This window comes from Tachysurus vachellii, chromosome 12 (assembly GCF_030014155.1).
Source record: "Tachysurus vachellii isolate PV-2020 chromosome 12, HZAU_Pvac_v1, whole genome shotgun sequence".
Lineage (NCBI taxonomy): Eukaryota > Metazoa > Chordata > Actinopteri > Siluriformes > Bagridae > Tachysurus > Tachysurus vachellii.
Genome location: NC_083471.1, coordinates 11,037,297 through 11,060,117, shown reverse-complemented (window position 1 = coordinate 11,060,117; position 22,821 = coordinate 11,037,297). Strand labels below are relative to the sequence as shown.

The 22,821-nt window shown below is 40.0% G+C and overlaps 2 protein-coding genes across 5 annotated transcripts; both read right to left on the bottom strand.

Moving 5' to 3' along the window:
• Positions 1-1,789: 1,789 nt before the first annotated feature.
• On the bottom strand, positions 1,790-8,471 carry tmem150aa (transmembrane protein 150Aa). 2 transcript variants are annotated; one of them, XM_060884273.1, is made up of 8 exons: positions 8,348-8,471; positions 7,202-7,458; positions 7,064-7,111; positions 6,896-6,982; positions 6,320-6,387; positions 5,570-5,697; positions 5,301-5,478; positions 1,790-4,924 (listed from the first exon to the last, which is right to left on the bottom strand). In XM_060884273.1, exons 2-8 carry the CDS (start codon positions 7,264-7,266, stop codon positions 4,662-4,664), a joined length of 837 nt encoding a protein of 278 aa, XP_060740256.1. In that variant the 5' UTR covers positions 7,267-7,458; positions 8,348-8,471; the 3' UTR covers positions 1,790-4,661. The 2 variants fall into 2 exon arrangements, with proteins under 2 accessions (XP_060740256.1, XP_060740257.1); XM_060884274.1 differs by having other exon boundaries at positions 8,317-8,380.
• Positions 8,472-10,853: 2,382 nt separating this feature from the next.
• tango2 (transport and golgi organization 2 homolog (Drosophila)) lies at positions 10,854-22,243 on the bottom strand. Of its 3 annotated transcripts, none has more exons than XM_060884275.1 (9): positions 22,114-22,243; positions 21,129-21,254; positions 19,028-19,116; positions 17,298-17,417; positions 16,638-16,752; positions 13,798-13,865; positions 13,414-13,564; positions 11,616-11,720; positions 10,854-11,471 (listed from the first exon to the last, which is right to left on the bottom strand). In XM_060884275.1, the coding sequence occupies exons 2-9, from the start codon at positions 21,182-21,184 to the stop codon at positions 11,351-11,353; spliced, it is 825 nt and encodes a 274-aa protein (XP_060740258.1). In that variant the 5' UTR covers positions 21,185-21,254; positions 22,114-22,243; the 3' UTR covers positions 10,854-11,350. The 3 variants fall into 3 exon arrangements, with proteins under 3 accessions (XP_060740258.1, XP_060740259.1, XP_060740260.1); XM_060884276.1 differs by having other exon boundaries at positions 13,414-13,561; XM_060884277.1 differs by lacking the exons at positions 21,129-21,254; positions 22,114-22,243 and having other exon boundaries at positions 18,999-19,122.
• Between the last annotated feature and the right edge of the window lie 578 nt (positions 22,244-22,821).

Genomic DNA, 22,821 nt, shown 5'->3' with positions numbered 1-22,821 from the left:
AGGCTTTTTGTGTTAAATTATATTTCCTGTCGCTGCGCAGGCTCTTTTATTGTACATGACAGCTTATGTCCCGATGAACGGTCTTTGCATTACGATTAAAAGCAGTGTCAATAAAGTAAAAAATGTGATGTGCAGTCAAGTTCGAGTGTATGTACTGTTTAAACGAGTGTTCTCAACTTCTCACTGATACTTTTGTGATTCGCGGAGTTTTGACAAGTTTTATAGCCTTGATATTGTTTCTTATTCAAAAGTAATGACAGAAAAAACTCAGCACCCCCCAACCTGAAACCTCTTCCCACGCCTCTGTCACAATCACATCATAATCAAAATGAATAATTAGGCTTAAAAACAAATGTATATGTAAGGGAATCAAGTTTAACAATTACATGTAATATTGCTCCAAATATCATCAATAATGGTGTGTGCAATAGCATGTATAACTTGCATTAAGTTGGTAATTTATATACATACCTACAGTTTTGATCTTAGGCTTTTCATTAAGTTATTTATTTCCACTATAACACTTGTGTTCCTGATATTATTGCATTTAATGAGGCCTCGTTGTATTTATTTTTACAATAGATTCCAGATGTGGTCAAGCTACAGTTTTTTGACTAAAACTAGACTAAAATTAAAAGACTTTTAGTCGACTAAAACTTGACTAACAAAAAAAGATATGTGAATGAATAGGTCTAAATTAAACATAGGTGACAAAATTAACACTAGACTGATGCACGCAGTTATATTTTTAAAGTTTGTTTTTACGTTAGCTAGCTTCCAATTTCATTCTGAGGTTATGGGGAAATGTAACTTTAATGAAGCGTGGCTGGATAAAAACTCTTTTCGTCATTGGTTAAAACCAGTGGACAACAACGTTTTTGAGGCGTTTTGTACCGTATGAAAAAAAAGGATTCAGCCAAGTACAATGGGAATGAAGGCATTAGAGTCTCATGCCAAGTTGTCCAAGCACATTAATGCTCTCAATGGACAAAATCAAACTCCTTCCTTCGCCTGCGTGTTTCAACCAACTAATGTTAGCCAGCTATCTGCTAATGTGCCTGAAGTGGCAACAAGAGCTTAGCCAGCTTGCTGCTAGCGCTGCAGACCCTCCAGCTATGGCCGCAACTAGAGTGGATCTGCGTACAGCTTTTGGGTCCAACACTGACCTGATCTCCAGGTCCAACCTCTTGCGGAGAGGCCATAAGGAGAAGTTGACGGAACTGGCTGTCCTTGATAAAGACATTGCTGCCCTGAGTGAAGAGCTAAGGAGTTGACTGTGTTTCTTAATTTAATTTAATTTATTGTTGAGTTTTGATTTTCGATGTTTATTGTTCAGGGGTCTCTCAGTTCCCCATATTCCCAGCATGGAATAAGTAGCTAGCTCATGTTAAAAAACAACTTAACATTGTTCGGCAAACTTTCTTGTGGCCTACTGAAATGTTTTTATTTTTCACACTGCTTGGCTTATCTTTTACCCATTCCACATTTGAAAAATTTTGTTTTTCTTTGCTGGTAGGGACATGAAATAGGTATTAATTTTTTATATAAATGTTCTTAAAAAGGTCTTAAAAAGACTTGAATTTAACTTGAGCAAACCTGTAGGAACCCTGTATAAAATACATTTAATACTTCATATTCAGAATTAATAAACAAATACTTCACAAAACTCTTTAAATAAATGTTAATTAGAATAAACTTTGATAGTGATCAGGAGATTGCACAAGCATACTTGGCAATTAATCTCATTCGGATTCCCTGTAAACTGCAGAGAAAAAAGGACAAGTGTATATATATATATATTATTTATTCATCAGTCAGATTGTAATCGAATAGAAATATCTTATCAAAGAAGAAATCATCAAAACAATACAGGAATTCTTTTTTTTCTTTTTCTTTTATACGCAAAGTGATTTATACAATAAAAAATACTTTCTGCACCGTTTTATATTTCAGATTTGGAATTTTGATCCTTTTATCCTACTTTTTTTTTCTGAAGAGATTGTGCTGATAAAAAAATACACATTTAAAGACATCAGAAACTGTAACAGGCTGGAAAAAAAGAAAAACAAATAATTAAAAAGTGAGCAGTTTTGAGATGACTGAAATGTCTGGGCCTTAAAAAAAAGTTGGCAGGCTATCAGCTGTGAAGAACTCATGATTGTCTGGCAGACATACGAACGCAAGTGGCAGGCTGTTTTGTTTAAAAAAAAAAAAAAAACACGCAAAGAAAAAATTCAGTTGACAAGCGTCGGACTTCAGTTACGTGAACGCTGGAAGCAACTCGTCACAACTCTATTACTCCATCATTAAAAAGGTGTTTACCAACCTGGCAAAGGTTTGGACGCATAAAACCACAAGAAACAATTAAAACCACAATCTTGGAGCAGTCACACAAATCAGTGCAGTCAGCAGTGACACATCACTGCATTCAGTGTGGCTGTAAACGCTGTGGAGCAGACGGACACCCGACTCGTCCTCCAGAGCCGGACCACAGAAATAAAAGAACCCAAAATGTCTTTTCCTTCTGTGAAGATCTTCCTCAATGCCGTTCTTCTCGAACTGGCCACACAATGCCAAATGCGAGGCGAGGTCATGAAATCCTAGAACATGATTAAACAGCAAGCAGCTGAAACTGGCACTGGCCAGTCGTACGCATCGAGGCTTGCAGCCCTGTATTTGTGAAACAGGATCTGATTGGTCAGAAGCTGTTGATTAATTTTATATAACTGCAGCTCTGACTGTAGTGCAGGTTTCTATTAGTAATGTCCATTTCTATAGCAACAGTGAAATCACACTGGGACTTGTACGACTTGTACGCTCCAAAAATGGGATCATTGATATTGGTTTTGTGTAAGGAGACTAAGGTTTATGGAAGGAGTCTCCAATGTCAAAATGGACAGATGGAGGTCAACAGTTCCCGAGAAGCAATTTAAAGAAACGCAATGTTAACGATTATAACGCTGATTATCATTACATCGCTCTCACCCAGCTCTAGCTGAGGCCACTCAGATGATCCTCTCTACACCGAGAATGTAAACACGTTAATCTGAGTCCCATCATCGGACCGGAAGCTTCAGGAGTTCCGACAGCGGGAGACCTCAGAGGCCCTGGAGACGGTGTGGTGACAGAACATGACAGAGAGAACGATCAAACCCACTTTGGTTTCTGAAGCGACACGAACAGAAGATTAAGGCCACAAACAGCTTCCCGGTAAACACGGAATCCCAGGATCCAGCCTGGACGCCAAGACACGGATTTACTGTTCAGTCATGTCTAGAGCGGTTCGCAAAAGCACGGCTGTACACTCCGTTTGCTAGCGGTAATCTCGTTCGACGTTGTTATGGTGACGGCTTTGGCAGACTGAACACAAATATGGCAACAGAATGAAATGTTTCATACATAATAGCTCATTGGCTAAAGACAGAAAGAGGCCTCATGGGTAATTTATGATGGATGTCTTGTGGAAGATGACATGAGTATGATCGATAATACGGAGATAAAAAAAAACTGATACGTTTAACAAAATCACACAGGCATAACAATAAAACTTATGATATACTATATATATATATATATATATATATAAAAAAAACAGGCATAAATAGTATTGTCTCTATAAGGCAGTGATTACTAACCATCAGTGATTTTATCGGGTTGTGCAACTACTGGATTATCATCAGTTCATGATAGAGTTTGTAAATTTCTACACTTCGGTATATGACGCACCTTCACTGAAAAACAGAACATGGTTCATGCGTGATGTGCGAAGGTTTCCGGACAGCAGCAAGCAGCACCAGGCCACTACAGAAAGAACGGCCCTTGTGCACAAAAAAAAATAAAAAAATGACAGGAAACACACATCAATCCAATCACCGACAGACAAACCACCAGCAACAGCAGCTACGCTGAGCAACATGAGCCGTGTTTCCTATTCGACTCACGAATCTTTCCTGTGTGGAACGCTGAAGGCAAATCAGGAGCAGAGAACAAAGGACAAGCATGAACAGTGGAGTGTGGAGTGATTGTGGCTTGCACTGCACTGCTTAGGACTTACACAGCATTCAACTTGATCCATAAATTTAAGGGCGGTGCCTTAGTTAGGCCACACCTCCTTCACTGAAAAAAGTGAACGTTGCTGTCCTAATTAAAGTGGAGAATAAAGAGGGGTTTTTATATCGTTCTTTTAGAGATTGCCGCTCTAACAGACTTCGGTGAAACCGTGGAAAGATATCACAAGTGCTGACAAACACAGTGAAAATCAGTTTACACTCATTCATCATGGACGCACTGAAAATATTCAGCTGAAATGTGTCAAATGATTTCATTGCAATGTGTCGGAGGCTGAAATTTCATTCTAGCACGCTTACAAAAAAATTGTCAACTGATGTGAACTGTAAACATGTGTAATGTTAAGTTGATGTGTTGATTTTCTCTCTTACTTGTTCTCGTGAGTTCCCTGAAAAAAAATCTGGATGAGAGATGAACTAATGTGGGATTGAGGAAGGGGTGGGGCTTCCAGGGCACTGCTTAGTATTACGCCTGTCAATCATATAGTGTTTTTTTTTATTGGGTGAGAAGAAGAAAAAAAAAAAGCACTAAGCTGTGCAGTGCAGAGAATTCTGGGACTTAGTTCAAGGCAGCAGCAGCTGTGCGTGTGTGTGTTAAAGCATAGCTATGTTCTCAGGCATGCAGTTCAGTTGTGTAGACGTGGTGCTGCTCCTGCCTGGAGTCTTCAGCTCCCTGGAAACTCCGTCCCCAAGGGGGAAGTTCTTCTGCAGTCCAGCCATCAGGGTTTCTCTGGTGACGGAGCCGAACTCGTAGGTGAACGTGCCGTAGAAGACAAGGATGAGGACGGTAAAGACCCACTCGCAGATGGCAGCGGCGTGCTGCAGGAAGTAGCTCTCGTGGATGAAGAACGCACCGCCTGATTCCAACGCTTAGGGAAATGTACACGACAACAACAACAATAATAATAATAAATGTTTTAATATTTATTCAATTTTTATTAATATTTATTTAATTCCTATTTATTTTAATTAGTGCCTTTTTAACAAACAAATGAATAAGATAAGGCAATAAATGGATAAGATAAATAAATGATAACTACAATATAATGTAGAGTTATCATTTATTTATCTTATCCATTTATTGCCTGTTACATCAGTAAGAGTCGAACATTCTGCAGCCTTCAGCGTTTACTGTTTTTTTTTGTTGTTTTTTTTTTCCATTTCCTGTGGAAGACTAACTTGATTAACTTTTAAATATCCTATGAAGGGGAAGGCTTGGAGTTGAAAGGATACTGAGGATGAGGGCGATCAGAGACACACTGGAGAGTGCCACCCTCACGTGGGCCATCAGGTAATCGAGAGGAGTGACGGCGACGCGGTACGTCAGCACACACTGCAGACACACGAACAGTATGCCGGCGGGAAAGGCCACGCCTGCACCCACGTAATGCAGAGTCTTAGCGTGGTCCACCTGCAGGAACACGGAGACGAGGCTCGGCATGTATCAGACGGAAACCGCAACCGATTACAAACATTAACGCCATTCAGATTTTCACACACACCTGGAAGTTTCCCACCATGACAAGTCCCACAGCGTTGGTGAAGCCGGTCACCAGGCCACTCGTGTTGGTCCAGCAGTGATGACTGTGCTCGATGATCTGAGCGTAGCGCAGCAGACACACCATCACCACTGTACACACAGCAGCATTATGTCAGGCTTCCTACACACTCTAAACACTCCTGCTTCACTAAAAGGAAAGAAAACTGTTCCTAAATACATGAGAGATGAGTGGAAAGAGAGCGTTTTAAGCCATCTGTCTTGTTTATGGAAGATTTCGGGTCAGTCAGAAGCAGGAGACATGTAAATTCCACCGAAACATCTTATGTCACGTCACCACCACGTTTGCAGTTTTTGTAATGGTGTGTGTCCCAGTAACACAGAGTATGTGTGTGGTGTCCCCCCCCAGTAAAGTTCCACTTAAACGCTGCAGTTTTAAAGCCTGAGCATCATCAGCAGCACACGTATGATGAGAACTTCCTGTGTTGACAGAAAACATGTTTTGGAATTTTCCTGCTCCAGACAGCGTGAGCCGCTTTGAAATTCAAAACCCAAACAAATAAAGCGTTCTATCCAAAACAGCAGCAGTGGTGTGTGTGTGTTGTAATAAACACCCCTATAATGTCCAGATGCATCACTTCCCTTTTACATTAAGAGCGCATCTCTCAGCACTTTACTTTCTTCAAAATCCATTCACTTCATATTTATGTTTACTGTGTGTGTGTGTGAGTGTGAGATGAGGCAGCACTCTCACCCATAAGTGCTCCCACATTGCCGATGAGGCTGAACAGACAGCTCTCTGGAGGATATGAGCCGCATTTACTGCAACACAAAACACAGTAAAGAACACCATCAGCATCCATCTACTCGGCCACACACTTGTCCAACTGTACACTCATCCACCCACACACTCATCTCTCCATCCAGCCACTTGTCCATCCATCTATAAACTTGTCCATTCATTTATCTCCTCCTCTGCAAACATCTGTCCATCTGCCTGTCTCTTTAATGAATGGCACAATAGATGGACAAGTGAACAATTTGTCTTCTCATACATCCACTCAAGCACAGTATAAGTCTCTGAAGCATCCATCCATCCTCTCATCCGTTCACTCATCTCCTCATCCCTTCCATCGACTTATCAACTCATCCATCCATCCAGCTATTTTCCCACTCATATATCCATTGATCTACTTATCCACTTGTCCGTTCACCCAGCTTCTGTTTCCATTTAGTGCAAGCGATATTAGATATTCTGGCCTGAAACTTCTCTTTAATTATTTAGGGAAGCTAAGCTCAGCGCTTTGCAGGTCTGTGTGTGTGTGTATACCTAATGAGTGGGATGTCCTGGATGGTGCAGCAGGTTTTGGGGAAGCCCGGTTCAGCCTTCTGCTCTGAACACGTCTCATTGTAAGACCTTCAGTGAAAAACACAATAAAGCATATACCATGCTGTAGTGGAAATAAACTGGTGCCATTTAACACAGGTGTGAGCTCACCAGTTCTCTACGGGACAAACGTGGTGGTTTGTCACGGCCATGGCATACCTAAAACACACAGAGAGAGTTAAATTAGGATCGGTCATGATGCACGCAGCTGAACGCAGTGAACAGCAGGTTTGACATCTCAACACTCACACTATCCATATCCCTGTAATGGAGAAGGCAGCTAGGCTGACGGGCAGGATGATCCACGCAGTCATGAGGCTGATTCTCGGTCCTGCGCATCAGGGGGACAGAGATGGTGGGTGCAGGGGTGCGGCGGGGGTCGGAGAGGGTGAGGGGAGGAAGAGAGGATGCTGATGGATCGGGAAACGCAGTGGATGGACATGAGAGAAGGACGGAGACGCGGCGCTGCTTTCTGCTCACCACCAGGTCCGGGGAAGAGGAAAATCCTGTAAAATTATACATTCAGGAAGCAATAAATAAAAAAAAAAGTAAACAAACAGAAGCAATTTAAGAAAGTTTTTGAAAATAAGCATTAATGGATACAAGACACATTTTACAGAAAGAAAAAAAACACACAACAGAAATGCTCTTCAGGCATCATGCAAACCTTTTAACCTGGAGAATGGGTAAAAAAAAAAAAAAAAAAAAAAAAGTCCGCTAGTCCTTTTTTTCCCCTAACCACATTCCGACAAATCCCACCTCCTGCTCCACGATAGGCTTCTGAGATCCCTCGTTCTGTAATATAATTGACTCATCTTACTCACTGCTTTCGAAGACGGGCTATTAGCCAATCACGGCCCAAGAAACAATACGGGTATAAAAACAACACATACGCCAAGCTGAGAATATCGAGTGTAACTAACTTTACAAAAGATGCTCGAGGTTCAAATTTACAGCAGATTCTTGTCTCAAACAGCTAATCATCGCTTTTCGTTGTGGTGATAAATAGTTAACCCCTTACTTCCATTTTTTAGCGTTCGATGAGCCACAAAACACTTTCCGCATCCTCCACCCGAATAGCTCAAATTAGCTATAAATGAGTAATTAACACATTTGTTCAGTAGCGTCGCCGATATTAGAGTTTCGGCAGAAAGAAAATGGCATTATAATTAAATATAAACCAGTTATAAACCGGTCCTAATGCTCTTGATGTCCCGACAGCTAACTATCGCTAGCATGCTACACTGTATAATTAGCCGACTAGCTTCTCTATTTCTTCAATTTTGCACTTCTTTACTAACAAATGGCGTGAGCTTTGAAATGAGCTGTAACCTTCAAAAAAATCAGCACAATTCTGAACATACCTTACGGTACTGTTATTCTTTTGGTACGTACCCAAACAACCTTGGTGGTGTTGCTTTAAAGCTAACGCCTACGTCCGTCTTGTTTTAGTTGTCCGCTGCGCCTCGTGGGAATAGTAGTTCTACAAGCTGCCACATGCTTTCAGTGAAAAAAGGTGTAAGACTACATTACCCATAATGCATCACCCAAAATCTTTTCGCAATATATGGGTATTTACAAAAAGACGGCGCACAGCAGTGGATCAATAACGATACTTTTAATATAGAAAATAAAAGCGTACGATTGTTAAATAAATAAATGCTTTATAGCTTTTAAAGGTTGTTTAATGCGTTTAATTATTAACTTTAAGTGATTTTATATATTATATAAGTATTATGTATGTGTATATATATATATATATATATATATATATATATATATATATATATATATATATATATATATATATATAAAATCACTTAAACTTAATAGTTAAATATATAAATAATAGTTATATATATTTTTTGTTTGTTTGTTTTACATTTTAATTTCTCCAATTAAAAACTTCAATTTGAGTCTTTTTTACTATATAATTCATGTCAAATCTCTGAGTCTCTCTGAGTCTATTAAGAGAGCACGTGTTGCTAGACACTTTACTGACGCACATTCAAATAAGTGTGTAAATCTATGGGGATGCAAACTTTTAGATACTATTAAGGAAAACTGCTGACAAACTCAGTTGTTGGTCTGTGTGCACTGTGCTATGTGATCAAATAACATGATTTCTAAAATCTTAATAGTCTTTCAGGTTTTAAAATAAAATGTAAAGATTTTCACTGTCTCACACACAGCACCAGGCTTTAAAAATACACACTGGAATAGTCCTATATAGTCCTGGCTGAAGGCGGCTAGGCTGATGGGCAGGATGATCCACGCAGTCATGAGGCTGACTCTCGGCCCTATGCATCAGGGGGACAGAGACAGAGTTTGCAGTGGTGTGGCAGGGGTCAGAGAGGGTGAGGGTAAGAGGGGATGCTGAAGGTTTGGAAGAAATGCAGTGGATAGACACGAGAAAAGGACGGAGACACAGCGTTGCTTTCTGCTCACCAGTAGGTCCAGGGAAGAGTAAAATCCTGTAAGATTATATGTTCAGAAAGTGTTAAACAAATAAAATAAGCAAATGGAAGCAATTTAAGGTTTTAGTAAATATGCATTATGGATATAGACATATTTTACAGTAACAACTACATAAACGCTCCTCAGGCATCATGCAAACTTTTCAAACTGGGGAAAAATAACTGGACTGGAACCAGATGCGATCTGATGTAGGCCAACCACCTGAAGGTTCGATGTGTTAGGGTGCATTTCTGGACAGCGTGATCATAAAAAGAATGATATGAGAGTGAGAGAGAGAAAGAGAGAGATACTATATGCTATATCTTAATCTGCATAGAATAATACAAAGCGGTGTGTGAATACATTACAACACCTGCCATGGCTCTGCTCCTGCTCTGGTGCGCTCCTAGCTTGGCTTGGTTCTTGCCTGGTTTGCAAGTTGCTTTGGATAGAAGTGTGACCTTATTAATACACAAAGTAACAATGAGAAAATTCAGTTCAGTTACCTTTGGGAACACAGCTTGAAGGACAGCTTAACTTTCAGGGTGACAAGATTTTTATATGTGATGTGATTAAAACTGATCTTTGCTTTTTTTTTTTTTTTTTTGCTTAATGTCTGTTTATTTTAGTGGCCAAATTTTGCTCATGTAAAAGTTCATTATAAGGTTTTTTTCATGCATCACTGAAGCTACTTTCAAGACAGCATGCAATTTTTCCCATCCCTTCATTAAAAACAACTCCTAAGGTGATCAAAAGATTCAGCATCTTTTCATCTGACTAATTAAAGGAAGTTGTCAGTCATTCAAAATCATAAAATGAAGAAGACAAAGAGAAACCCTTAAAAACTTCTAATGATGGCAAACAAGATTCATAAGATGCACTCCATAAAATCTGATCTGCAGCACCTTGATATGTAGCTTTATCCTTTAACTGTTGCCATAGTTCAGATCCTAATGCTTAACCCCTTGGTCAGGCCAGGTCTAGAAGCTAATCATCATTATACAGTGGTGCATTTATGTGCTGTTGATGTTATGTCTATGGATTGGTCAAACCTCCGAAGTGATCTGGTTTGGTCAAACCTCCTACCAAAGAGATCTGGATTGGTCAAATCTTCTACCAGAGTGATCAGGATTGGTTAAACATACTGGGGGAATGATCAAGACTGCTATACTGTAGTGATTGAAATTGGCCACACTTGGGAGTGGGAGTGAATGTTATTGGTCAGACCTTCTGCTAGAGTGTAGGACATGTTTATTACCTTTTGAGATGTGTGGGTAGATTTTTTTTGGCATGAATTTATACCAAGTACAGTGATGTTCCCTAATTCAATCTTCCTGTAACTGCCTACCAAAAAAAAAAAAAATCCACTAAAGGCAGATTAATACAAATGATGCTAAACATCTAGGTAACAAACCCTACGATGTACAACACACAGTTTATCGAGTTAAGGAAGGTGAAATAGAGTTTATTGGTGTGATCGTCGCTTCATACATGACTTGCAGTTCCTGAGTTATAGCTATAGATGAGCTAAACCATTTATAGATGGTCACGTTCATTAGGTTACTATTAAAGCAGAACTGCTAATAAAAAAGAAAAATTCTGGTTTCTTTGGCAGAAAGCCTTCAAATAATTCTAACCTCACTACTCAAGCCTCACGTAACTACTCAAACAGTAGTTATTTTAAAATATGGCCAAAAGGACATTTAGTGTAACGTTCAGCACTACCACAGATGTCATATTCAGGTTCAGGTGCGTGATGGTGCCTAAACTTCAGTCACCAAACTACACAGAGATGCTCACTCGAGGAAAACTGCAGTTAAAAATGCCTCCCTTCAGCTGAAGTAGGAAAAGTCTAATAGTAAAAAGGACGTAAATTGAAGTGAAGAAAGGCACGAGTGGTGGCAGGGGAGCCGGGGTGAGGTGAGGCGAGGCGAGGCATGGTCATTCCTGCAGCTTGAACTGAAAGGATTTTGTGCTCCATTGGGTGACATCACAGTTCAACATGGTGCGCTCGGTGAAGCTGACGTTATTCTCACTGTCGATCAGGATGATGGTGTTTGTCCTAAACCACCGTGTGAGAAAAAATAAAATGCATTTTGATGCCACATCGTGGTTGAATTATCAATATGTTTACACTTAAAGGAGTCTCAGTGGTTTGGAACCTTCAAAGATGCACAAGATAAATGCAATAATTTTAATACACAACCTGGTGCCATAACTCGGCGTGCGCACACATACAGCGGACAGAGCTTTAAGCCAGTCCTTCTTGTAGCCTTCACCTTGATGCTCCTGCATGGGGTCAGGTGTGTTTCTGAGAAAGAGAGAGAGCGAGAGAGAGCGAGAGAGAAAGAAAGAGAGAGAGAGAGAGAATATGTGTAATATATCATATGATTATCTAAATCAATTCATTTCTATGTGCATGAATCTGAACTAGTGTTGCCTGACCCAGTATCATGACTTTCAGTATATCCTACAACAAAGAATGTCTCATCTACCACAGGTAATAAATAACAGATAAGTAGATCACATATAAACAAAGAAACATCCCTAGTGATGGCCATAGTTGGTTTTTCTAGCAGAGATCCTTGCACATGAATCTCCCTGCAGTGTGTGGCTCATTATCTTCGAAGGAAAGAGGGCACACTTGAAGCAGCAGGGATTCAGGCCTGTATTTGTTCAGAGTAATGAGATCAACAATCACATAGTCTCATGAATAACATCAGTTCACATTTACGCAGGCTTTTTTTTTTTTTTTGGTTTAGAATGTATCTGCCAGCCCCCTGAACGAACTCTACCGAAATGAAGCCCGAAAACGAAAACGGAGAAAATGAGAAGCTCATATATTTAATGGTAGCTTGTGAGTGTAATGATTCTGCCTCTAGCGACCCTTCAATCACAAGTTAAATCATGGGAAATTGATAGCACTAAGAGTAAATCAGCTCAAATATAAAACCCATTATATATTGTAGCATTTTGCTTTTTTTGTTGCTGCAGTTGATGGGCTGCTACATTAATGAGCTTGGTGTAACATATAAAATATCAAATCCAAAATATCCCTTAAATCCCAGTGAAGTTCCATCCGAACTCCAAGTAAACCACCGGACCTCGTCTTCTGGATTGTAAATTCACAGCTTTATATCATTAGAAGGAAAACACACCAACTCCACTCGTGTTCTGCTCACGTTCAGTTTTAGGTTCCTGAGACTTTTTAAACACACGTAATAACCTGCTAAGTTCCAGCACAGGAAAAGAAAGGTACGAAGCTGAAATCAGTGTGTCACAGCACAGAGAAGGAGCGGATGCCAGTTCTGAAACTCATTATAGCAATACATCAGTTCAGTAAAGGCTAATAAAGCACACAGACACACTAACACACACTTTATCAACATTCCTTTTTCAATTTTCTCCATTCAGTCCACATATGGAGTCAACACTCCAATGGCTCGCAACAGTTTTAGCAAGCATTTATTTAGTTATAATGAGGTGCAAATGGAGTGTGCATCATACCAGTGTGTGCGTGTGTGAGAAACAGAGACAAATCGAGTGAAATTTGTACTCTGCTGATGATCAGACAGATGTGATCCTTCTCAGACTTCAGCATATATAAAACTTATGAACCGCTTCTGTAAAAGATCTTCTGAAATAACTTTCTAATGCACTCTCCTCTATTTCACCTAGAGAACCAAAAGATTAAAGTGACGGATCAGAGGAATGAAAGTGATAATGAAAGAGAGAGAGAGAGAGAGAGAGAGAGAGAGAGAGAGAAAGAGAGCAAGAGAAGAAGGATCAGTATGCAACTGTAATGTAATTGTGTGAATGGAAATAAAGTAAGAAAGAGCAGAACCATGACCTACAGAATATAATGACACGACAGACAGATGCGCAGAGAGTGCTGTATGAGAGAGAGAGAGAGAGAGAGAGAGAGAGAGAGACTCTGGTAAGAACTGCGGCATAATAAATAGTTTAGCTCTATAGTAACAGATGACAGACAGACAGATCCTTACAGTTCCTCATCGTTGAGGACTTGAAGCAGCTCCTGGACCAGGCCTTCAGGGGGCAGTGTTTTATCCACCACGCTGGTGAAGTGCTGTTTACCGTGTTGCATCTTCCTCCAAGGAGTATCTAACAGAGAGTTACTGAGACCGTAGATTCCTGCTGAAACACACACATTCATAGTAAGTGTGTGTGAGTGGACTATTTCTACTATACACCAAGACAAAGACACTACTGTACAATTCAAAGTGTGCACGTGTGTGTATGTGTATGGACCAACAATATTTTACACCAATATTCTAAATAAAGGGTTTCGTTAAGATTCAAAGCATGTGTGCTTGTGTCTATTTGTGTGTGTCTGAGTGTGAGAGCACCCGTAGAGGAACAGAACAAACCTGCTTTGAGGCACACAGGTTCCGGACTGCCCCTGTTTCCATAGTAACACATCGTGTCCTCATTGGCTCTGTATTGGGAGACCCAGAGACTAAATTAGCCAATACTAAACACACAAATTAGTGCCATTATAAATTCCATTAATCTTCACAGAACACTGGAACTGCCACGGTAGAGTCGAAGCACACAGACGAGTGACGGACAGTGAAGACTTTCGCTAACATGCTAATCAGCATCAGCACTGATAATGAGAAACAGAGAGGTCAAATGTCACAGGGTGAGAGACAACTTCAAAAGATTCAAACCATTCATTAGTGCGGTATAGTTCAGTGTACAGCATCCACACTAACTATTACATGAGGCTCAGGCAAGAAAGGAATCAACTCAACAATGTTTGTTCACTAGCAGCTCTGTCCTGCTCCTGTTCAGTTCAGTGATGGAAATGCTGAATCTTTTCAGAGTCAGATTAGGTGACTCTGCACATCGATTAAAGTCCATTAGTAAATGATTTATTTACATTTTCTATACAATGTTAGCAATCTTTGGACTAGTAGATTTTCTTCTTTGCCAGATTGTGAGTGAAATTATAAACGAAGTGTATTACTCTACCTTTTAATGAACAAAATGGAAAAAAAAAAAAACATATCACTGCATCAAACAAGGGTGAATCAAATAAAAAAAAAGGGGACAACATAAATTAGAACTGAATCCGTTCTTTCTTTTAGGAGAATCTGGACATTTTTTAAGTGCTGGAACCCTTGAAGGAAATGGCGATCATGTAGAGAAAGGATGACACCTATTTGCAATAAACAATAAAAAATAAAACGATTTGTTTTATTCAAATATTAATAACATTTAAATAAATAAAAACAGCAAGGCAGTGCTCACACAATGTCAGGAGTGGACAAATAAATATGTAAAGGTATTAGCTGGTAAAATTGTAATAATATGAAGTTAAAGAGCAGAAATTCCTTTTTGAGTAACATCAGGAGATTTTCTTTATATTGTCCCTACATACATCGTTAGGAGTCATTTTAAAGTGACTCCTTTGCGAACAACTCATTACTACTGTTTACACCACGTCAGACAAACAGAGCGTGTGAAACCTTATCATCGCCTGCGTTATCTTGTTCCGTCTTATCTTCTGGAAAGTCCCTCTTGACAGAGAGGAACACACTGCTGAAGGTCAGAGAGCAGCTGATAAGCGCTTACGAACAGAATAGTTTAATCTAGACGCAAGAAATCATTAAATATGTTTGTGTGACTGCCTGTCCAACTCGCTTTACTTTGCTCCTTTTAACACAAATCCGATTTACTGTTCGTAGTAGCAGCATGGAGTTCCTCTTCTCCATTATCAAGCGTGAAAATATGTGGAATGTTTATCGGCTGTGTCTATCACAGCAGACGTTCAAATCTCATCATCTGCTGCAGCACTGAAGGAGGCCAGGATGAAAAATGAATCTCTTTATTATAATAGAAAACCCCTCTCCAGTGGCAGGAAGCTGCTATTGATTTGGGAATGAAATATCCACACTCAATGAGATCATAGATGCCTGCATCACTGTCCAGAGCAGGAGGCTAATCGCTAAGTAACCAGCAATCTTCTACATTCACATGCTACTAACGTATTCAAAAAAAAAAAGGTTGATTTTTATCGCTTCATATGTTATAATAAATAAGTAATTAAGTGGCCCATATTAGATTTAAAGATACGAAGTGTCTGTGGTGGAGCCATTCAGCTTTTCCTCAAAAAATCCTCTGTTTTTTTTTGCAAACAAATGCTCATCAGTGATTGGTTGTTGGGAAAGATTCTGTTCAGTGATTGTATAATGGGAACAATGGCGATCGCCGGTGATCAGTAATTAATCTTTTTGTATGCTGGTGATCAGTAATTAGTTAATGTGAATGACGGTGATCAGTGACTGGTCTTGGTGAATGCTGGTGATCAGTGACTATGCTTTGTGAATAATGGTGATCAGTGATTGGTCTTTGAAAACACAGACTTAAGACAATGTAAAGACAATGTTGTATGGGGCAAACATTGTGCAGATTTTTCCCCACTACTGTAGCAGCCTTTGGATCAGTGCCCAATTTCACCAACTCTCCAGCTTCCTGGATCAGTTGCCTACTGCCTGATGATCTTAAATGAATCATTTAAGTTCAACACTCAGTTCCATCCATCAGCATTTCAGCCAATGTTCCAGCACTCAAATCCCACCATCCTACAGCTGTGTCTGCTGGAATCAACTCTTTAAAATCAAAACCTGACTGTAACAAAAGAGCCCACAAAGCCTCAGAGGGCACGGTGTGCTGGAAGCAGCAGCTGTGGAGCTGAATTATAAACAGGCATCTTAAAGTCCATCCAGTTCTAGGAAGAGCAGAAAGAGCAGGTGGCCAGATCAATGGATCAGACCTTTGAGATCAGACATAATCACTTCTTTTATAGCTCTATCCCACATAACAAAAAGAGAGGGACAGATAGAGAGAGAGAGAGAGAGAGAGAGAGAAACAGATGAAATGAAAGGAAACAATCTCTATTATTTTTAAAGTGCATTTAGTAAGATTAGTCATGTTTTTCAAGATAAGGTTAAATCAGGGTTTTTTTTTTTAAATCCGTCCCCAAAACTCCTACCAATGTTCACGAAGCTCCGCCCCCAGGATGTCTGTAAAATGACCCAAACGAGTATTCTGGAGTAAGTCAGTACCATTGGGGCTACAGATAAACCTTTAATTTTTTTATGATGTTTTACATTATTTTCAGCTTATTCTAACCTGCATGGGAAAATAGACTATTGCACCTTTAAGGGTTAAAAGGAAAGAATTATTAGCGTGTAGCGTTTACCTGAATTCAGCGGTGAGGACGTTGAAGCCGTTGTACAGCTGACCCTCAGACGCCACCTTGCGCAGGTACGAGAAGCTGTCCACATTCTCTGTCATGTAATTGGACACCAAAAACCCTGGGAACAACAACAACAAAAAAAACGAACACGAGTTTGCTTTTAGCCGTCGAGGAGATAACGATAACAAGATGTTTTTCTTTAAACAAATCTAATAGCATCACACTGATGTCCTGAGCCCACTGCATCGTACCAACACACACCAGTACAGAGTCGATAAAAGCGGCAGCATCAGTCAGTAAGATGCTGCGAGTTGATTTTCAGTGCTCCATCAACAACGTCGCTAACGTGAGCCGCGTCCTCCGGTATCATTAACTGGAAGCACCAATGACACGATCGCTGCTCACTGCGTTCTCACACACATTCGTTCAATCACAGCCAAATTAGTGCTGACAATATTCTACAGCTGACAGTCACATCTGGATCTGTTACGTCATCATTTGAGTTCGGAAGAAAAATTTGATTTCATTTGAATATGATTCAAATTCAAACTTGATATCCAGTTAACACAAAGTATAGAATTTCCTATTCAAATCCCAACATCACAAAAATCCTCTGACACATTTTTGCTTTGTGAAAGGTGTGAGAAACAGTGCATGGCCCACCTCTCCCCAGGCCTTCCGGGTTGTACTTGTGCTCCAGGTAATTGGTCAGAGCTGATAGTTTGCCTCGTTTACTGATTCCCAGCCAGGTCCCGCCTTCCTTCCCTTCCTCCATATCCAAACCTGAACACACACACACACATTATTTCAATACATCCCAGCTTAGATAGAAAAAGCAGTTCCTTACTAATAGTAGCTTCCTCATCATCATCTTTATCCAGTTGAGCAAAACATGAAATAATCCTTATTTAATGCTAAGCATTCCAAACTGTTTATTATTATTATTATTATTATTATTATTATTTTCATTAATTATTTTTTTGTTTTATTTTTTATAAACGTATATTTAAGATAATAGCTATAAAAAAATAAACACATACAAATAAAATATTTATTTACAAATAAAATATAGAAAAAAAAAGACATCTTTTTTTAGAAAAAAAATCTAACATCTTTCAGCTGTACACAAACCGGATCATTGCCATTTTATTATACCTTTTCTGCACCACCTGAACATGGGATTATTCAAATCATGGTGAGATCTGATTTCCTTAAATATTTCAGATCAAGTTAATTGGCAGAGTGTTTAGTTTGAAGTGTACAGCTTCAGGAAGAAACCTTCTTCAGAGAGCATGTTGAATGAGTTATATATCTTACAGCAATGTTATAGAATGCAAAACACCATAAAACTGCTGTAATTACAGAACACTGGGGATTCAGTCTAAATCAGTATATCTATGCGACAGTTGGTGGCTTTTGGAAACTGCCTTGATGTGTTGCGTTAGATCGGTTACTCAAAGCCGGTCACGTTGCCTGAGAATCCCGTGGGCTCCATGTCCTGCGTCGCTCTTCATCAACATTCATCCCATCGTCCTTCCTGCAGCAGATAACACCCCCTCCCCCGCACTTCATTTCCGTCACCTCGCATAAAAGCACCCATCAATTAAGGGCTCTTGTCGGTCACTGACCCCGAGATTAGCAGCACAAACAGAGGCCAGTGAACAACAACACACCCCAGAACTCCCTCCCAGCCTCGAGGCAGAGCCGGATTCCTCACACTGACTCGCCTCCTGCAGTCATTTACATCGCTGCTTTCCGGAGGAGTGGAGCGCTGGGAAACCATATAATATAATGTTTTACAATGTTTTTATAATTACTGTCCTGAACGATTCCAAATCGAAGACGTCGTTCCTTGTGAAATCTTTTTCATGAACATTCACAAATATATTCTTTACATCTCAGACTTGCGTACGAATCCAATCTCATTTAAGATAATTTCTCCTAAAGTGTCAGTTTAGGGATGCTTTTGTCCTGTAACAGGCGTCGCTGAGAGAAGACGAATAACGAAGTACATTATCAATGAAGGAATCTGGTTCACATGGAAACGAGCAGATGAAGAGATTCATAGCTGAATCACAGGACACAATAATTGTTTGGTTTTTAATTTAGCTCTATGCTCTAGTGATGGATGGACCAGGAAAAAAAAAAAAAAAAAAAAAAAAAAAAAAAAAACACTGGGACGCTGTGTAGAGCTGGAATTTTTTGTTATTTATAGTCTGCATTAAGTAATTTTTACAACTAATTTACATTTATTTAATTTGGATTCATTCACCTATTCATAACATCATTTAATAGTCTAAAATATTCTTTTAAAGCATGTATCTCGTGGACTACGGTGAAGAAAAAGATGGCGGGTGATCATACAGGCCAAAGTCACATGACTGCGATTTTACCGCTGAGGATATCTTTACCGCTGCCCCACCAGTCGGCAGCTTTGGATGGCCTGTTGTAGAACTCATCTCTGTTTGACGCCAAGATCAGCCTGCAGAGAAATACAGAGAATAGAAAAGATGCAGATAAAAAAAAATGCAGATGAACTGAAAAGAACAACATTAACAGTGCAGGAGTGAGGGCAGGATACAGAAACGGTCCAGCTTCAGGCCCAGGATAGGAGGTGTGGCTTTAAACCCATCAGAGCCAGTGACGGAGCCGTGGCCTCTACAACCATCAGACCCAGTGAAGGAGGCGTGGCCTCTAAAACTATCAGACCCAGTGAAGGAGGCGTGGCCTCTACAACCATCAGACCCAGTGAAGGAGGCGTGGCCTCTAAAACTATCAGACCCAGTGAAGGAGGCGTGGCCTCTACAACTATCAGACCCAATGAAGGAGGCGTGGCCTCTACAACCATCAGACCCAGTGAAGGAGGCGTGGCCTCTACAACTATCAGACCCAGTGAAGGAGGCGTGGCCTCTACAACCATCAGACCCAGTGAAGGAGGCGTGGCCTCTAAAACTATCAGACCCAGTGAAGGAGGCGTGGCCTCTACAACTATCAGACCCAATGAAGGAGGCGTGGCCTCTACAACCATCAGACCCAGTGAAGGAGGCATGGCCTCTACAACTATCAGACCCAATGAAGGAGGCGTGGCCTCTACAACCATCAGTCCTACATCTTATAGCTCCAAACATCATGTATGAATTTTAAATAAGTGATTAATTAAAAGTAATAAAGCTTTTGGAAGCTGCTTTACAGAGCTGTACTGTATCTGGAGCTCATGTGGTGGATAGCACGGAGTCTATTAATGCCACCTCCATTTGTTCTAATCCGTTTCATTTCACTCCAAAAGATGCTTTTGGAACGAAGGGCCATGGATCGTAATCTGAGAACAGCTCACTCCTTTCTGCCAGGAGAAGAAAATTAGATTGGTCCATGAAATCAGAGACAGAAATCTCCTCTTCAATCAGAGACAGAAAAGAGAGAGAGAGATAGATAGATAGATAGATAGAGAGAGAGAGAGAGAGAGAGAGAGAGAGAGAGAGAGAAAAATGCTGAGATAAATGGAGTGAGGTTGAAAGACGGAAATTTGCACACAAAAAAAAGGAACTGGTTTCATATAGAGACTCATACACTCGTGATCGTCCTGCGTCATTGAGCTAACAAACAGGCTAATGTCCTTCAATTGATTAGCGACTAGCGAGATGTACAGCGGCATCAATCTCACAGCTTTACGTTCTTATCGGCTGCGTTAATTAAAGCCGTCCCTGCAGCGGCTGCTGATAACAGCTCCCTCGGAGCCCAGAGCCTACAGAGATGGAGCAGCGTGATAAAGTCGCACTGCGATAACTTTAAAACAATGATAAGAGGCGTGGATGAACATTCTGAATAAGTTCTCAGTTCTCTTGAAGAAGCGCTGATGATCCAAGCTTTAACACTGATTCCTTTTTTTTGTTTTTTTTTTTTACAAACTGAACAACCTGTTTGCATACTACTCAAAATTTCACAAGCTTTCTTCTCACAAGATAAAGGTTTATGTAATCAAAGGTTCATGGAAATGAAGAGAGAAAGGAAACAATCCCAGAATACAAAGGAACATTTCAAATCATCTCTAGCCGTCCATCTCCTCTAGGGAATCAGCTATCTTGGTGTCTCTAGTATCACTGTAGCAACAGAATAAAAAGAATAAACAATAAGACTAAAGTGTAGATGATGGAGTTTGGAAAATGAATTCGAAAAGAAGTTGCATAGAAACGTTTCACACAGCTCAGAGATGAGTCTGTGCCTCAGTTAGAGGTTTAGAACTTGTTATTGTGGAAAGGATCAGTCTTTTACCCAGTTTCATCTGTGTGTATTTGTGTGTGGTGTTCATTAACATTACACTAGCGTCTTCTATAATCAGACTCTTTGTTAACGGGAGTTTTAATGAAGAGACCTGTACATGTTTTTTTAAGGAAAAACAAACTTCAAAGGCTTTGAAGAGAAACAGCTCGTCTCAGGAGAAATGTGAATCCTGTTGGTTTTAAAAAATAGGGCTGAAAATGAGAGTGTAGCACTCACCTGTAGGCGTTTTTGGACACAGGCCTGGGGTCGAACTTGAAGAAGATGATGCACATGAGGACGTCGTGTTTAGGCAGATTCGTCTTTGTCACAGCAGCAGGTGAATGAAGATCACGACACTAAGTGCTGGAAAGAGAAGAGAGAAGGAACAGTAAGAGCAAGAGCCACGACATGACTGATCAAAGCTATTGCCTTCATAGTGCCTGAAGTTTTCTAATAAAATTCATTCTAGCTTAACTACCACTACAACCACCATCATCATCATCATCATCATCGTTATGACATCAGCGTGGGACACAAATCCCACAGGGACAGAACAGAACTCTAAACACATGAGAAATCTCTTTATACAAACAGAGGCTTTGTTTTAATAACACACCTCAAAGTGAAACTAAATCACTAAACAGGAAGCTGTTGAACATGTAAAATACACACTATAGAAAAGATGACTAGTGTTTGTTTTTAATGTAAAACATCGGCGTCAAAGAGCTTTGCTTGTGAACGACTAAGTGTTTTATAAATATTAGAAACAGGAAGCTAGAATTAGTGAAATTATCCTCACTGAGTTTCCTAACTCCAGAGTTCAAAACACACACACACACACACACACACACACACACACACACACACACACACACACACACACACTAACTAGCTCTACTTGCAATCCAATTCAAAATGAATTATACATTTAAACCCTTATAATCTGAATGTCAGCTATAGTGGTTTGTAACTAGCTGAATCGCGCCCTAGTCGATATATAGGGCACTAAATAGTGTTTGCAAGCCATTCTCTCAGGCCCGGTGTAGTGCACTCAGGTAAGGGAGCGCTCGCGGTTTGGAGCTCCACCCCTGTCACAGGGCTAGTCCGCTTTTACATGCTAGGCTAATCTGTGATTTCTCGGGCTTGCGATTTTTAAACGAGGCCATCGCAGACAGTGTGTCAGGTGAATCAGTATAAATGACCTGTTTATTAAGATACTCACGAATCCATGTGGTATTAATGATCACTTCATAGAGACAGGACGCCCGAACTGCTAAACGGAAGTGAAGTCCGCGAGACAACAAGTGCACGGTTGGCTTAGGGTTGCCAGTTGCAGTGACATAAATCCTTTCAGATGTACATAAACTCAGGGTGAAGCCGAAAAAACTCCATTTTGAATATTTTTATTACACTTAAATTCATTATTTACTTTTATGCAAATATATTATCAGGTTGTGTTCCCACGCCATTAGAGATATCTACGGAGATTTTAACTATACATTTACAATTGATGTGTGTAAAAAATAAATAAATAAATAAAAACTCCGTGTCATGATATTATGGGGAATTCATTTACCACAAGGTTAAATGATGAAGCGCAATTACTGTCGCATCATGTCGATCCTTATAACCACAGGGATAGGAGATCACCCATCTAATCTGGCAACACTGACTGGAGGAAGGCTTGCTAATTCCTCGTTTCTGATTGGCCAGATTTTACAGTACATCATTAGGTTCAGGTCTGTGTTTTGACCTTGTATGAATAATATATGAATAATGTATGAATAATTCTAACTATTGTTTCTGACAGCCTACTGTTTTAAGAGTCTGATTATGTTCATAACATAAATGTGTACTTTTAATTTATTTTACTCTTGAGGGCTCTGTTTTAAAAGACCAAGTTTCCTTTTTCACCGAAAACACACATGGT

Coding starts and splice junctions, on each gene's coding strand:
- tango2 (XM_060884275.1), bottom strand. CDS start 21,184: ATGTGCATCATCTTCTTCAAGTTCGACCCCAGGCCTGTGTCCAAAAAC. Junction 13,866..16,637: donor GTCCTCACCGCTGAATTCAG/GTAAACGCTACA, acceptor CTCCCAATACAG/AGCCAATGAGGACACGATGT. Junction 11,472..11,615: donor ACGCCGAGTTATGGCACCAG/GTTGTGTATTAA, acceptor ACGGTGGTTTAG/GACAAACACCATCATCCTGA.
- tmem150aa (XM_060884273.1), bottom strand. CDS start 7,266: ATGACTGCGTGGATCATCCTGCCCGTCAGCCTAGCTGCCTTCTCCATT. Junction 7,112..7,201: donor ATTACAGGGATATGGATAGT/GTGAGTGTTGAG, acceptor TGTGTGTTTTAG/GTATGCCATGGCCGTGACAA. Junction 6,388..6,895: donor CAGGACATCCCACTCATTAG/GTATACACACAC, acceptor TTTGTGTTGCAG/TAAATGCGGCTCATATCCTC.